This window comes from Lagopus muta, chromosome 1, assembly GCF_023343835.1.
Source record: "Lagopus muta isolate bLagMut1 chromosome 1, bLagMut1 primary, whole genome shotgun sequence".
Lineage (NCBI taxonomy): Eukaryota > Metazoa > Chordata > Aves > Galliformes > Phasianidae > Lagopus > Lagopus muta.
The window spans coordinates 67,160,759-67,178,406 of record NC_064433.1 but is presented as its reverse complement, the minus strand read 5'-3'; the positions used below and the strand labels follow the sequence as shown (position 1 = coordinate 67,178,406).

The following is a 17,648-nucleotide window of genomic DNA, read 5'->3' as shown; positions in this document are numbered from 1 at the left end:
AAGTTGAATGCCTCTGTTTCATAACTGAGATGAACCCAATCTGTGCAATTTCTGTCAGTTTCCCACAGAATATGCTGCTATGACTTGTGTTGCTGAGTGGCAGGGCTGTTCTGTGCCCTTAACCGTGAGTAGTTGTTTGAAATAGGCAGTTTGTTTACAAGATGCTTCCTGAAGGGAAGCTAAATTTATGCTTAGGAAGTTCTGTGATAAGATAAGCAATTTTTTGTCTTCTAAGTGGGGTTTATGATCTTTTTTAATTGTGTTGTTTATTTAACTTTTAAAATATTGCAAGAAATATGTTTAGTCTGTTATTTATATTTTCAGCTGTGGATTACATAAACATTCATTCTAGAAAAGGAAAATGCGCTCCTGTGAATTTTGGTCAGAGCTGACTCTTAATTTTACATGCCTCTTCTAGAGAAAAAAACCTGGAAATTGTGAAGAATGATTGAAGACTAAAATCTGAGGTGCTCTGTCAGATTCTGTATTCAAATTTTAGCTAAAACAGTGTTATGAAAACAGCAAGCCATTGGTGAACTCCCCTGTATGTCCTGATTGTGTAAGCAGGTTAGCATACAGTCATGTACGCAAGTGATGGCTGCTTGCTCTGCCTGCCTTTGAAAGGCCTCAGAGCAGATGCAAGAACCTGCAAACAGGGCTAGGGCCAAGCTAACCTCTTGGACTTTAAACATCCTTTCTTGTATCTGATACAAACACGACTTCTGTTTTTTGGCTTAAATTGGAAAAATGTATAAACTTTTGTACTGAGGTATGACTTTTGTGTTGAAATTTATGTATACTGCTCTCAAACGCATTTGAGTGAGTAATAACTTCTGTATTTTTAGGTTAGTGGATGACAGATGTGTGGTTCAGCCGGATGCAGGTGACCTTGCCAACCCTCCCAAGAAGTTCAGAGGTCAGTAAATGAAGATAATTATTATTTTTTTTTTTTTTTAATTTAATTAATGCACATTCTTACTTTTTTGGCAAAGATGTACCTTACTAGAGAGGTAACTTCCCAGAAGTCTTGATGAACATGCTGCTGAAGTTTCAAGCCAGAATGTGGAAGGCCAGTTTTGTGAAAGAAATGCCAAGTCAAAAAGTCATCAAGGGCAGATGGAGAACGCAGGGAAAGGAACTAACCTGCTTGAGGTCAAAGAACTGATTATTCAGTCTGTCCACTGAGTGCAAAGCCTTCACTTTGGGAGCAGCTCCTCGCTCCAGCTCTGCTCTTACTGTAAATGGGAAATAACCTCATGAGGTTCACAACTAGTGGAGCTGCTGATGTATTTATTTTTTTTAGGAGATAACCCAGCATTTTAAGGATTACCCCCAAATATTTTGTCAGCTTTTTATTTTTCTCTTGCTTTTAACTGGGCCTCATTTTTCTCAGATTTTTTAGTTTGTAGATGCACATAATTCATTCCACGTTTTTACTTGATGGAAAAAATAACACAGCACTGACAACATGCAGTTTCTACTTCTTGAATGCCGAAAATACTCCTGTGGTATTAGAAGTTGTGTTTATGTTTAGGGAAGGAAATACAACCTTTCAGGGTCTTGTCGGCTCTTAAGTGATAAGATCTATCTGCACCAGAATGGAGCCTTACTGGCCTGATCCAGACCTCTGTTGGCTTAAATAGACTTTGATTCACACCTGTCACAAGAACAGTTTTGACTTGCCTGGTTTACAGCAAGTGAAATAAACATACTGTCCCAGACCATTACTGGTTGTGTCTATTTCAAGAAGTTGCACATACGTGTTTAACCTTACTTCATTTCTAATATTTATTATACTGTAGATGCATTGGCTATTGTTGCAAAAATGTTGCATTTAAAATATTGAGATACTGAAGCTCTTCTTTCCCAGAGTATTCAAGGTTTGTTTTCCATCATATATTCAGGAAATGTCACCAGCTAGTTCTGGTTTCAGCTGTGAGATTCAGCACATGTGCAGATCTTGGAAACTGGAAATTGGAAAATTGAGAACATGTATTTCTAATGTTTTCTAAGTACATTTCAGTCACTCATACACTATCATGGAATAACTTTACAGCGGAAACGGGGGTAGCATCTAGTTCTCCATTGTGACTTTCAAGCTACCTCACTGTGATTTCATCTTATTGTATTTAATTCACAGCTTGAATCCTGCACAAATTTCAGATGGGGATTCTGTGGAGAGTAGTTATTCTGCTTCACCACCTTGGTTTATTCCAAAGCAGAACATAAACAGGTTTCTAGATGAGACAGGAATCACTGGAAAAGATTTGCATGTGACAGTGCAATTGCAGAATGTGTTGAAATGCTTAGAATCGAAGAGATGAACAGAAGCTGAAAGGACAACCTTAAATTTTTCATTGTCTAACAGAGTACTTGATTTTATAGCATCAATAGAGCTCTTTAGTTCTGTTTCCTTGCTTGAAAGGACAAAGAAGGAAAAAGATGATAGCATTCTCTGTTGAGTTTTTCCAAAAAACTTGATTTAAACATCAAGAAAGTCTGGGCACTTTGATCCAAGGTGCAGAATTCTTGAGTTCACAGCACTGATGGCACACCTCTAATGGTGATGGTAGTACACGTGTATATATGTGGGTCAGATGTCAGAATGGGATGAGACAGAAAACCTACAGCTATTTTCTGATGTTATGGGAAGGCAAAGACTGTTCTCCTGAGTTCCATCCAGCTTCTTGCAGGAGAATGTTTTCTGTTAGTTGTAACCGTTTTGGCTCTGTTCCTGCGGCAACCTCTTTTTGTTGCTTTTGTAACACATTTCCTTCTCTCTAGCTTCCCATATTCTTTCTTCTCCCCAGCATCTGAGCTTTCATTTCTTCTAACTCTGCTTTCCACTTCTCAGGACTTCTCTCTTCCCTTTTGCTCCCTGCTCCAAATCTTGTTACTAGCTGCCTCTTTGCTGCCTCTTAACTCAATTTGTTTCCAGCAGCCTCTCTTTGAGTCACTTCTTATCTTTTTCTACTATAGGACATGCCCACACTTGACAATTTTGAGATATTGTTGGCATTGCGATAGCATGCAAGTCTGGATGAACTGCAGTGCTGTCAGGAGTAGCTAAATTAGTGCAAAAGTGAGTTTTATTGCCTTAATAGATGCAACTCACCATGCTGTAACATCAGGGGTATATTTTTAAGGGGGCTCATCAAGCACTTAGTAGCATTTTCATGCATGAGAAGTGGTGGTCATGAGAAGGGCTGTAGCAAAGATAAAATTGTAGTTGGTTGCCTTCTCTTTGTTCTGTAGGTCAAATCCTAATGAAGTTTTGTTTTGCTTGGAACACAGTAGACACTTGATGCCTAATTAGAATTTTGTGCCTGGTACCAAGGGCTGTACCTCAAGACTTCTGCTCTACCCAAGCTTTCTTGAGATAGATTGCACTCAACAGTGAGGATGACTTATCTACAACAGCCTAGATTGGATAGGAGCCCTGAGATGGCAGATGTGATGAGCATATACAGACCTTCCAAGAGTATGACCTAGTATGACCCGAGAGTATGTGGTGTGACCCAGTCAGTAATAGGACCAGTGTACTTAAACATCTTCATTGTCAGTGGGATTGTCTACACCCTCAGCAAGTTTGCAGATGACACCAAGCTGTGTGATGCAGTTGACATACTCAAGGGATGGGATGCCATTCAGAGTGACATCGACAGGCTTCAGCAGTTGGCTCAGGTGAACCTCTTGAGGTTCAATAAATTCAAGTACAAGGCCTTGCATCTATGTTATGGCAACCCCCACTGTCAGTACAAACTGGAGAAGGTAAGAATGGAGCACAGCCCTGCGGAAAAGGACTTGGGGATTTGGTGGATGGCAATCTTGACATGAGCTAGCAATGTGCCCTTGCATCCCTGAGAGCCAACCATATCCTGAGAAGCATGGCCAACAGGGTGAGGGAGGTGATCCTGCCCCTCCACTGTGTGCTGGTGAGACCTCACATGGAGTACTGTGTCCAGATGTGGAGAGCTCAGTACAGGAGGATCATGGACCTGTTGGTTGGTGTCCTGAGGAGGGCTACAAAAATGATGTAGGGGATGGAACATGTTTCCTATGAGGACAGGCTTAGAGACCTGGGGCTATTCAGCTTGGAGAACAGAAGACTCTGAGGAGTACCTGAGAGAGCTTTTCAGTGTCTGAAGGGGGGAGTATAAGAAAGAAGGGGACAGACTTGTTAGCAGTGACTGCTGTGATAGGACAAGGGGAAATGGTTTCAAACTAAAAGAGAGGAGATTTAGTTTGACTATAAGTTTTTACAGCAAGGGTGGTGAGGCACTGGAACAGGTTTCCCAGAGAGGTGGTGGAAGCCCAGTCCCTGGAGTCTTTCAAGGTCAGACTGGATGAGGGACTGAGTAACCTGTTCGAGCACATCCCTGTTCATTGCTGAGGAGTTGGACCAGATGACCTTTAAAGGTCCTTTCCAACTCAAACGGCTCCGATTCCACGATTCTGTGATTCTGTGTCAGAGCTGTATCTTAATGATTACCTATGAAGCATGGCCAGGCCAAAATTTTTCTGAGAACTTTGAACACTGTGGCACGTAGCTGTCTGTGTTATGAGAGAAACCAAAAGTGTAGCTCTGCCACAGTTTATTAAATTTATTAGTTCTACTCAAAAGCACTGAGGCAAAAGAGCTGCTAAAAATCATCTGTATAACCAAGGCGTGTAGGAGAAATACATGTTTTTCTCCCTGAAAATCTCCCAGGAAGTGGATTCAATTAGAATCTCAAAATTTGTAAAACAAACAAGAAATACTTTAAGTAGGCTCTTGGCATGAAAAGATGATTTAGGCATGAGTGATTAGTTGAACGATTAGATATACGCAACTAAAAATAGTGCCTAACAGCAGGAAGAGTAGGGCCTCTTTAGTAACAGAAACTGCTGTCTGCATGGTTTACAGTGTTTTTATCACTCACAGCTGAAACTGGTGTTGATGTGAGGTTAGAGCATGACCTGCAAGTCAAAGGAGTCTGAGAAAGGCATGTTTCTAACAAGATATTTAGATTCCAGAGTCTGACTTTGAAAATGAACATTAGTGGACTATGTTTGCTCTTTTTGGGTAATATTTTAACAATTCGGCCTCTTTTCCCTGCCCTCCTCTTAAAAAAAAAAAAAAAAAAAAAAAGTTTTTTTAAAAAAGTTATGTTTTCTAACTACTTGTACCCTTCCTACAGAGTTCACTCAGAGATCAAATGTAGGTACTGAGCTGTTGGCTTGAGCTGAAAACCAGAGGAATAAAGAGATGTCTCAAAATAGCAGTTTCGTTTTTGTTATGTGTTTACTTTCCTTTCCTTTTCTTTTTTTTTTTTCTTTTTTTTTTCTTTTTTTTTTTTTTGAGTGGGTGGTAGCTATTCTAGTTATTTTAGAACATCCTACAAAACAGAATATTGTTAAACTAAGGAAAGCCTTGGTTCCTTTTCACTTTGTGTCCATATAAAGAAGCTGTATTTCAGATTTCACCTTCAGTCATGCTGTAGTGAGCCTGGAGTTGCTCTTTGTTCATCAGTGTGCACATCCAGATTTGCATCACTATAAAAGAGGGTAGAATTAGTCCCACACGTGTTTCCTGATGTGTGCTGAAAAAAAGAAACATCTACTGTTTTGTGGTTAAATTTAAGGGACTGATGAAGCCGGGTGCTTCTTGTCCTAGTACTGAAATGTCCTAAGTGAAATTAATGAGCTAAAGATATGTTAATTTCTCTAGTTCTCCAAATCACTGAGATCTTCTGTGATGGATAAAAGCAGGATTTCTGGCACTTAAATTAAAAGGAAAAAAAAAGAAAAAGGAGGGAGGAAGAGAAAAACAATGACGAATGTTGTTCTAAGACATCTTTGCACAATATCAATAAATATTTAAGAGACACGATAAGAGTTATTTTCCTTTGCAGACTTCCTGAGTGTAGTTGCTTTTTGGTCAGAGGGTGTGCTGTATGTGTTACGTGTTTGTTCTACCCACTATTGCCTTATTCAAAACAGTAATATAGAAAGAGATTTTGTGCATTTTTTGCAGGCTCAGACACGTGGGCACATGGGGATGTCAGAGGTCTGTCTGTTTTGTGAATGGGTTACTGGACTGACCTCCAGAAGGGCTGAGCTTTGAATCTACTGTGTGCGCTGGAAAGTTGCTTTGTAATCTTTTATGTCTCGGTTTTTCTTTTTTCCTGTTCGTTTAAACTATAGCTTCTTGAGGACAGGAATTGTTGCACTTTTTGTTTTTCCCCTGTTGTCTGGGACCGCAAAGCTTGAATGCAGCATTCTGCTATCACTCTCGTAACTGTAAAAGATCAGGAAAGAATAAAACCAGATGAACTGGTTTTAATGTGTCTGGAATCTTAAAAAGAGGAAGGGAAAAAAAGGCAAGAACTTGTCTTGGAACAAAGAGATCAGTTTTTTTTTGTTTGTTTCTGAATTGAGGAGAATGTAATTCCTATGATACAGATTGTAACAATTTTTGGAAGTTCAACTTTTAAGCACTAGGCTGGATCTTGGGACAGCTACCTTGAGTGGCGTGGCTGCAGATTTAGCTGTGTGGCTGAGGCTATGTAGCACCTGTTTTGTGTTTTCATTTCTTTAAGAAGTATAGTTGGGAAAAGTACACCTGCCTTTGGGAGGCATATAGCTGCAATGATGATGGTATGTTCACGTACATCTTGCATTTCTGTGCAGTGCAGTGGGTAGCACTGGGCTGTGAGACTCTCCTTGAAGATGGGAAGCTGCTGTTTGTTTACTAAAGTTGCAGGATGTGTGGGGGGTACCAGCAATGAAAACTGGCCCTATAGAAAGCAAGTATTGTTACTGGAGACAAGTACGCGTTTCATGTGTTCTGAGAAGACACATTAATTTATAGATTAACAGAAAATAATAGGTAACTTTTTGTCCTGTGAGCTGAAATTCCCATATTCAAACTAAAATCTCCTACAAAATACGGTATGATTTAACAATATGGATTTTTTTTGTAATTTTTTTTTCTTTGTATCCAATCACAGTATTGCAAAAGTTATCCAGAGAGTTATAACACACTGTGGGCTGTTTAGTATAGCTCTCATTGTAAATGTTCCCCACTGAAATGAAAGCAAACATCTCTGCAAAGTGGTAGGATTTGCCTTGGAAACTTTCTCCTAGGAAAAGCAAGCAGCTCAGGGCTATGATCAGGGAGCAGATCAGTCGGGGCTGGGGGTAAATGTCAAGAAAAGTTTGGCTGCTGATGGCCTTTCTGTGGACAGGTTTCCCTCCTACGAATATTGAAGGAAGACCCATTATTGCTATGAAGGAAGAAGGCAATGCATTTGAAGTTGTAGTGTTACAATGCACAATACCTGATGTTTTGGCCAATGTGTGAGAGACCAAACGGCAAGTTTGGAGAACTGAAAACATTGCAGCTCAGTTTGTGGCTTGAGAGTCAATGCTATAACAAACAGCTCTGGGGGATGCAGGTGCACAGTCTTACTAGTCTTTTTGGCACAGTTTTAGGTAGCTATGCTTAACTGAGCCTGATTATACCTGAGGATGTTGCCTGTTTTATTTTGTTAAGTAATGGGAGTTCATTCTTCGTACTTAGGAAAGACTTGGCCAGTCTTTACACAAGATTTTCTTCTCCTTTTGTGTTTCAAGAGGTGTTGCTACTGTTTCTGTAACTCCTCACAAAGAGTGATGGGATGGATATGTTCAGCTAAGTCTTGCTTTGTTCCTTTCTGCATGGAAGAGAAATTCTATTGAATTGTACTGACTGCTAATATGGGAATGTTTATTGACGGTTTTGAAAGTGAGAATATGATCTGCCTTTATATCTAGCATCTTCTTTAGAGAAATCAAAAGTTTGACACTTGAATTTCCATTCATAAGTATGGATAAGATTTAGGAAACTTTTCTTGACGTGTGATGTGTGAGACTTCCCACCTGCTGTTGTGGGTGGAAAGGCTGGAACTCACCCTAGTCTATTAGCAACTGCGGATGTCTTGGAATGAGATGGTGTGTAAACAGCATTGTCAAACATAAGCTGTCTTCTGCTGACCTGACTTACTGATTAAAATCCCAAGCTGTGACTTCTGGTTAGCTTTCCATAGCTTTTCTTTGCTGATGTTTTTGTGACTGTATTTAAAAATTACCTGCAAGGCTGCTAAATTCAGCAGCGTTACTTACACATTCACCCAGTGTTTCCCCTGTGACATGGCTCTAGCTGGTGGGTTAGTCCTCAGAGAGTGCTTGGCAGTCTGTGGCAGTTGAATGTGGAGAACTGATAATTTAGCATCTTTGACATCTGTAAATCACAATTTGTGTCAGTGAAGAGTTTCACATTACAATTGCATGTCCAAACCTGTATGTTCTTGTTAATCTCATCATGAGACCTTTATTGCTAATTAATGGTTTCCCCTCCCTTCTTTTGGAATGAAATGAAAATTAACAATATTTGCTTAGGGTAATGTATTTCAAGTCTAGCTTTTAGAGCAGAAGCTGATCGGGACCATGCAAGGCTAGTATCTTTTATCACTTTAAAAGAAGTCAGATTTGGATGAATAATTTCAGCTGGAGTTTCTCAAGCCTCTATTTCCAAACTGTAGGGCTGTCATGGACCCCAGAATCCTGAAAGTCTCGAGTTAGCAAATTTCATGAAATACAGCTTGTTGTCAATTAACAATTGAATAGACACTTTAAGAAGCACCCCTTGGCTCTTTTTTTGCCCTCTCTCTTTAATGGCAGAGTACACAGGGACAGCAATTACTTCTGTCCATGCTGCCCCAGCCCTAGTTCTTCTCATGAGCTCAGATGGAGTTGCAGGGCGTGTAAGTGTTGGCCATGCCTAGGAGGAGAGATGGGCCCACCATGGCAACAGCTAGGCCAGGATCAAGGACCTGTGCCAGCATCCATGGGGTCCCTGTGCCACCTCCATCTGTCTGTCCTTTTTTTTAAATTATATACATTTTGTTTTGTTTGGCAGTGTGATGGAGAGCATCACTGAAGACAGTAGGCTGTGTTAGGACCTCAAAAGCTGTGGGACTGCATTATTGTTTATGACAGTGCACTCTTATTATTGCATTGTACTGGCTGCTAGTATGGGAATGTGTTCTTCAGCCATCTTACTTATTTTGTCATTGAATATGAAAACTGTGATAGGAAATGAAGCAAAAAGGGCCTGCAGTGAGTGTAGGGGAGCATGGTGGCAGCCCACATGGCAGAGGCATCCAGGGATCAGGCTGGCAGAAGAGGATCTGCAGGCCCATGCTCTGCACCGGCAGTGAAAACATCTGTCTCTTATGCAGGGCTGCAACAAGGTTGTTCTTTGAAGAGCAGTCAAAGCCTTGCAAGGGACACTGCTCCTGTGAGGCAGCCAGGAGTTACCAATGCTCAGCTGTGGTAAGCTGCCTGCTGGGGAGATGAAGGCGGAGTTTACTTTCTGTGACACTGTTTTTGCTACTAGTTTTTCTAAAATGAGTCTTAGAGAAGGCATGTGCAGAACTGTATGCTGTGTTAGCCTATGTGATAGCTTGTGGCTGGATGTCAGGGTAATCCATTGTGTTAGCTATGCCAGAAGGAGCAGAATAGCAAGACGTATGACATACAGGAAGTGAGACAGCCTTTTCAAGGTTTCAAAAGCCACGTGCCTTCAGACAGTAAATCTGTAAAGTTGTGCTGCAGCAAAGAGTACTAACAAAGCAGGAGGGTATCCAGCACATGGCAAGATCCCAGCCATACAGAAGTTACAGAGAGATTTCTCAGGATGGAAGTCGTTGACTCAGAGATTCTGCCACCCTGTTTATGGTAACATTACCATCAAACTGTTCTCAGGCTGTACTTGAACATTGTCATATCCAGGCCAATTCTGTAAAAGAAAATTATCCAAAGTGCACTTACAAATGAAGGAAATGTCGTTCAACATAACTTGTGAGTATTTCTTTCATTCTTCTACAGACTGCCTTTTCAAGGTGTGTCCTATGAACCGATATTCAGCCCAGAAACAGTACTGGAAAGCCAAACAAGCCAAACAAGGAAACCATACAGAAGCAGCACTGCTGAAGAAACTTCAAGTAAGAGGCATCTGTATTTGCAATCTTATCTCAATCTGCAGGCTGTAGTGTAACAATGGAATGAAAAAGAACAATAACAAATCCCTTGTGAGCCATCATGATAGGTATTATGGTATAATGCCACTGTAGCAACCTTGGAATCATAGTTTTATAGAATGGTTTGGGTTGGAAAGGACCTTTAAGATCATTTAGTTCCAACCCCCAGGGATACCTTCCTCTAGACCAGTTTGCTCAAAGCTCTATCCAGCTTGGCCTTGAACACTTCCAGACAGGGAGCATACACAAGCTCTCTGGGCAATTTGACCCAACCTCATATGCTAATTTCTTAGCTCTTCTATTTCCTGACTGGCATTTATTGCCCTCACCTCATTTTTCATCTTGCTTTAGGCTGTGGTTGAATTGAGCTGGGGGTTATGCCTTTCTGCTATCAAACTTCTGAAAGCAGTACTTGCTTATAAAGTACAAATACAAAGTTAATAAAATCAAGAGTGAACCTTGATTTAACATGTGTGATTATTTTGAAACTCATTTCCAGGAGCTGTGCAGAGAGATGGACAAAGAGGTGCTTTGCATGCTTTAATCTGGAAATTCCTCAGAGTTGCAATTTGGACAGATTGAATGTTGCTGGCCTGATGTTTTAATTGGACACATAAGACTAAGTGAAACACAGTGTTGTCAAACACAGTGGCTACAGTTTAATGTCCAGTAGAAAGGCTGCCAGTGCTTCCTGTTAAAACAGCAGTGAGGGCACAAGATACGTGCCTAGAGCTTGTTATGTAGCAATTAGAGCAAGAAGCTGGAATGTGTTCTGTGGCTGTGTTTCACCCTTAGTCTTGCAGTATGTGACCAATTAGTGTTATTTTATTGTACATAAAGTCAGGATATTTGTATGTAATTAAGAGATGAGCAAAAAGAATGGTGACCAGGAGGAGATAGCCATAGGTCCTTCTATTTTCTCCTCTGGGATGAAATAAAGCATATGGAGTTATCTTCCTGTTTGGAAAATTTTGAAATAGTGTGCTAGGCTGTGTTAGCATAATTTCAGGTGTGATCCATGAATTGTGAATGAGTTTCTAGTCTAGGTAATAAAAATCTGAATTATTTCAGTTGATTATTGTTCAGAAAATCATACTCAGGAATAAACAGATGCTAATTTTTTCAATGCAGAAATGGAAGCAATTTTAATGTGTCACCAATTCTTTTTTGCAATATCTGTTCTGGGTGCTGAATCCAGATATTAAATTCAAAAATTTAAAGAAATGATCATTCTTTTGCAGCATGCAGCAGAACTGGAGCAAAAGCAGAATGAAAGTGAGAACAGAAAGCTGTTGGGTGAAATTGTGAAATACAGCAATGTCATACAGGTAAACCTATTAAAATACATCCGCCTTTTCTCAGAGCTGAAAGAGTTGTTTCATTTCAAAGTCATGGTGAAAATGAAGCTAAGCACTGTAATATGGGTTGTCAATGGTCAGGTAAACGGAACTTGGTAAAGTTTACAATAATGTGCTTTTCTGTCTCATTTAAAGACTACCAGAAGTACTTTACATCTGTGTTTAAATAATGTACCATTTTTCGTTGTTGCAGTCTGGAATCTGAATGTCAATACATATATGATGTGTTCAAGATTCATTTCAAAATCATACTTTAGAGGTGCTTTGCAGTTCTGTTTAAATCACTGAAGTCATTTGTACTTTATGACATATTCATGAGACAGAAGTTATGTTCCTAAGTGCAGTACAACTTCCCTGGAATGGATGAAGTACCTGAAGATAATACTATTATTGACCCTTGCCCTGCCTGTGTAGTACATGCTGTGAAAAGATGATGATGGATGTAATTATCTCAATTTGATATACAGTGTTTGTTTTCCTAACCTGCAGTATACTTACTATGGTAACTCTCTTATAGTTTTATTTTGACTTTGCCTCTGTATATTACGAAAAATAATTGCAGTGTGAAATCCTGTGCCTGCTCTTTGAGCAACAAAATGCAAAATCTATACTAATTTTTGTACTTGTTATTTGTTTACAGCTACTGCACATAAAAAGTAATAAGTACCTCACAGTCAATAAGCGATTACCAGCTCTGCTAGAGAAGAATGCTATGCGAGTGTCTTTGGATGCTGCAGGGAATGAAGGATCCTGGTTTTATATACAGCCATTCTGGAAACTAAGGAGTGAAGGTGACAATGTACGTGGAAATACTGAATGTGTAAGAGGGAGAAGGCAGAATATTCCCAAAAGATACATGATTTCTTTGCTACGGGCAAATAAAAAAAAGAAAAATAAAAAGCATCAAATTATATGGTCAGGAACCTGAAATGTTGCTGCATTCATCCAAGCCTCTGCTTAGGGTGCATTTGGAGACCCTAATTTTGCTGCACTGGGACATTTTGCATGGACAATCTATTATATGCTGGTTTATGTTAGAAGGAAAGTGTTTTTTTTTTTTTTTCTTTTTTTTTTCTTTTTTTTTTTCTAAGAGCCCTTAGAGTCTATTTAAACTCAAATTCTGGACAAAATTCTGTGAAAAAGTCAGCAGAGGATGTCTCTTGAAAATACGCATGTGCCTTTAAATGTATATCCCCTCTCAACACAAGAGTGGCTTCTGTGACTGGTATTGGGTTTGATGGTCTGATGGGTATTTTCTGGGTAAATATTAGTGAGATTCTGCATATTGGTAAGAGGAAGAATGCATAGGAGAATTCTTTGCTGTAGACCTGAGATCCATACCAGGAGGTCAGAACTCTGTTCTTCATTCAGTCAACTGTGGCCTAAGTGTCCACTGTGGAAAATTCAGATCCACCTCTGAGAAGGCTGCATAATAGACTTGTTTGGTTCTATTTTATGGACCTGGCTGGAAATGTTTGCCAGCTCTCCCTTGTGAAAGAGCTTTTACAGGCTTTTTTCACAGACAGGAGTGCTTCTTTTCTCGTGTATTTTCTCTCATTAACTTTGTAGTTATCCAGGAAGTTATCCTGGATGCTATCCTGGATGAGAGTGGTTGTTTGCAGTTCCTTTTGGCAGCAGTTCCTGTTGTGGGGAGGGGAGGGGAGGGATTGTATTCCCAACTCATGATCAGAAACCAATGAAGTCATAGTCTTTCTTTGTTATACATTCAAGAGAAAAGGAGCAAGCATGAGTAATCCTCTGGGGCATATCTTCATGGTTTTTCAGCTTGGCAAAAGAAGTATTGTGGATCAAACCTTAAGCTCATATTCCTTTCCTTCTAAAAAAGAAAAGAAGTGACTTATTGTTGCCTTACTGGCTTAATTTCTTAGAATAACATTAGTTCAGCATTAATTTATTAATCTTAATTTCTCATGTCTGGGAAGTAAATATGTGAGATGTTTTCCAAAGTGAAGACCCAGGGTACCCATAGCGTGATCTGCAAAGCAGGCGTGAGCCGTTACACTTACAATAGAACGCTCTTAAGCCTTTAAAGTCGTCCTGATTGTTGTAGAGTTTTTGATGTGATTTGACACAGTTGTGGGCACATGAGAAATGGGAAGATTGGAAGCAATTTTGCTTTTCTGAAAACTGAGTATATCACTGCAGTGATCACTGTAGCAGCACATTACGCAGGTGGATCTCTACAGGTCTCCTTCCTGCTGTTTCCTGTGGGTATTTGTCAGGGTCTATACTAAAAACGTAGTGTGGGAAATTGTCAGGTTTTCTAATACATTAATGGTCTTTTTTGGACCTGACTGCTGCTCATTTTCTGTCACTAGGAATTGTTCTCTTTCTGAGTGGTGAGCTCTCCATAATATTTTACAGAGGGAAGTCCTGAGACCCAGGCTTTTCCTCCTTCTAGGCATGAATAGATGTTGATAATTTTTTTTTGCAAAATTCCAGTGCTAAACAGCAGTCCTTTGGTAGCTTTCTTAAAAATGGTCTGTTTCTACCTTTTCATCAGACACAAAAACTAAGCAGCTGCTATTAGGAGGAACAGGAATAGTAAGTGATGTGGGAAAACCCTTATTTGCTCGCCACAAGGCGAGAGAGGCTCCACCCTTCCAGCAACTCCTTCGCTCTCAGTTGCTCACAGAGCACCTGATCCACGTAAGCTGGGGCCACTTTATCCCTCCACTGAGTTATCTTTTAAAATATGTAGATTGTTTGTTTTATAGTTTTCTCCTTCTGACCTCTTAGTGCATGAAGTTAGGTTGATGTATCAGGTCCTTATTCTGTTTAGAAACCTCTTTTGCTTTTTTTTGTTTTGTGTGTGTGTGTTTTTTTCTCCATTTTCAGCTTCTGTGCTATAAAAAGGAAATTCCCTAAGAAAACATACTTCAGAAGGTCTGTACAAAATCTGTTTCTAAAATGGTATAAGCAAATGTTGACTTACTGCTTGAGTGACTGCTACTGTGTGAGATAACGCAGGCAAAGGAGGTCCAAATATACCCTAAAAGAAAAGAAGGTCATTTTTAGGGGGGAAGTTATGATATAGGAAGTCATGTGTGTGTAAGTTTTTTGATAAGTCATTGTGGTTATTTAGCGTTGTGAAGTATTTTAAAACTAATTTTTCTGAAGAGGGTTTTGTGTAGCTTCTGAAGCAATTGGTTCATTATGTAAGTAATGAAAAAATATTGCCAAAATTTTACAGTAATTGGCATAACTCGGCAATATTTTTTGCATCTCCTTCCATAACAGATTTGACTGATAAAGGTCAGGGCTGGCTCCAGTTATACTGAAAAGCAAGATTAGCACTGATAGCAGGATTAGCTCTGCATGGATTGCATTTTAGTTGTCTGCCATTTTTAGTTGCTTAAAAACTTGATGATGGTGGATGCTGAGGACAGTGGTTTTGAACTTGAGGAATGGCCACCTGCTATGGGAAAGTTAGAATGGTGTAGGTTGGAAGAAATGTTAAAGATCATCTGTTCCAAACCCCGAAAGTTCTACAAAATCATAGACTCACAGAATCATAAAATGTCCTGGGTTGGAAAGGACTGTAATGATCATCTAGTTTCAACCCCCTGCCACAGGCAGGGTCACCAATCGCTAGACCAGGCTGCCCAGAGCCACATCCTCGCTGTCTTTGAAGTACAAGAATATGACTGGCAGGCATGTGGGCTTATAACACAAATTTGATGAAAGTGGAGCAGCAGAGCCTTCAGTGTGCCTGGTAACCTATGTGGACAATTAGTCCAAATTGAAATCTCTGTTGCAGTATCTTTGGAGTTATTCACAGCTAATATAGCTTACTGTGACAGGCAGTATTTCTGATACAGCATACCTGTACTACAGTATTTTCTCTTAATTCTTGGTTGCAGTGTAGTTGTACCTGTTAGGTGGACTTACTGAGTTTATATGCAATCAAATAATTGCTCTAGGAGATTTCAACACTGATCCCCCACCTACAAGACTATGTGGTGGATTTTGATTGTGGCTCTTCTGTAGTCACAGACAAACAGGGTTGTATAAATTTAGAATTCTGCTGTATCTGAGACTCAAGGACCTTATAGGTTTATTTTACATTCAAAAGATGAATTCTTATTGACTTCGGTATGAATTTCATCATTCTCTGGAAGCTTATTATCTAGGCCAGAAAGAATAAGAGTTTTGTCAAAGGAACTGGGAGTTAGATCCTCAAAAGCTATGTGTCATTTGCAGATTTAAGGATTTCATTTGTATGTTTGAGGAAAGAGTTTCTGTGATCTGTCAAACCACTTGCTGACAACTGATTTGCAGCACACTGTGGCTGGCTGTGCTCATACGTACCTAGGGAAAAGAAGACTGCTGTTAATTCTATGTTTGCAGAGGACAAACTTGGGAATGCATTGCTTTCTCTTCTGTAATCTCTGTATTGAACGATTCTGCAGATGGAATTATGGGCCTATGGGCATGTGTACACATGAACATGTACTGCCTCCATTGCTTTGGGTGTGCAGGAGTGTTATTTGGCGCCAGAAGTGAACTTAGGTGGGAGATGTGGGCATGGACAGGGAATAGGAGGAATTCAAAAGAGCAGAATTGCAGCTTGCCAAAAGCCACTGTATGTACGAAAACAGGATTCTCTCTTTGCTCTTTTTTTATGTATCACTGGTGGAGAATGTATAGGGAGCAAGCACTGTTAAATTACCTCTGTACCTTCCTTCCCAGCCTTTTCTGGAGGCTGGAAGCAAGGAGAAAAAGGGAGTAGAAGAACATAGGCTATCTCATTGCTGCTGTGGCAACTGATGTTGCTGGCCAGCACCAAGGGCAATTACTGATATCGACTTGGAGCAGGGTAGAAGACTGAGATGGAAACCATGACCCCATGTAACTGTTCCTTCTCAGGTTGTGTCTAGAGCAGAGTAGCTGTGTACTTCTTTTTTCCTCTGGTTGCCTCCATAAAAATCACAGAATGCATTCTAAGATACCTTTCTCCTGATGCCTTTTTAATTTTCTTTTTTCTTAATGGGATGCTCAATGATGTGTTCTCTTACTGTTATAGTCCAGGTGTGCTTTCAATAATTTTGAGGTCCTGATTCCACTTTGCAGGTTGCAAGCCTGATGGTTTTTTGATTAATGAATTGTCTGGTCTTAACTTCTTAAAATGGTCTGTAAGTAATGACTGTGTGAAGCATGGCATGCAGAAATGTATTGCATAAGTAAGGTACTGTAAAGGCACCTTGTCACCATTATTTGGTTCTGTCAGTGGACTTTTTCTCATTACTTGGGTCAAACAGGATTGTTACCTGAAGTCTGAGCATGATGGCACTGTCTTTTGCTACTCTTTATTTTAGCTGTGTTGATAAAAAAACAACCAACCTTCTTTTTCACCCCTGCAATAAGTGGGCCAAATTCATCTGCACTGAAGTTATATAGGGCTGAATCAGGCTTCTTGTAGGAAATGTGCTGATCAATGCAGAGCATATTTTTGTTTGTATTCCTAAAAAGCATGGCTTTTACAGCTTTTCATATATCAAAATCACTTTTAGCCACTTCTTGTCTTTGTGTGTGTGTGCTTAAAATTGCTGGGAACAACATAACAGACCAGAACACCAGTGCCAATCTCTGTGTATTGATTTTTTGCCCTTCTCAGGTATGAACTGAATTCTCCATGTGCACGTTTCAAGCACTTCTTAGGTCAGAGCCAATTTCATATATTGTTGCTCCCTGTCTATATAATTAAAGAATTCCAAGGGCATGGGACTTTGCTTGCAGGGAGTCATCTAGGAATTTGTCTTGTAGAGAGAAGATCGCTTAGCTGATGTACCAGTGCCCGTGCTGAGCATCAAATGTCATTTAGGGAGTAACAGTAAAGGGGATGGAGTGAATTCACCTCTCTTGAATTTCCAGTTGTTTATGTTCCTTCCCAGGTTGCAGTCATACAGTCTGAACAAGAGAACTCGTGAGCCTGTTTGCCAGAAGATGGCATACAGAGTGAGGAGTCACTGGGCTAAAAAGTCTTGTCACATACAAATTTTTAAGGCTTCTCTGTAATGAAAGACATTGATGGAATAGGCTGTCTTACAGCAATAGAGGGAAAACAATTCTGCTGTCTGATTACAGATTATTTTCTAAGCTTTCTCTGCCTTGTGACTGGCAGTAAATATGGGATAGAGAGTACTTAATGTAAATTGTAGATTTTCTGATCTGCTCCTGAAATTCATAGGTTCATCTCTTACTT

General features: G+C 39.9%; 1 protein-coding gene across 4 annotated transcripts in view; it reads left to right on the top strand.

Moving 5' to 3' along the window:
• Nucleotides 1-17,648, top strand: part of ITPR2 (inositol 1,4,5-trisphosphate receptor type 2) — a 270,236-nt gene that overhangs the window by 36,475 nt on the left and 216,113 nt on the right. For all 4 annotated transcript variants that reach the window (XM_048933484.1, XM_048933481.1, XM_048933480.1 and 1 more), the window contains exons 2-5: nt 846-916; nt 9,913-10,028; nt 11,306-11,392; nt 12,063-12,221. In XM_048933484.1, coding sequence (XP_048789441.1) covers nt 9,936-10,028; nt 11,306-11,392; nt 12,063-12,221 — 339 coding nt within the window. In that variant the 5' untranslated portion in view covers nt 846-916; nt 9,913-9,935. The remainder of the gene's footprint in view (nt 1-845; nt 917-9,912; nt 10,029-11,305; nt 11,393-12,062; nt 12,222-17,648) is intronic.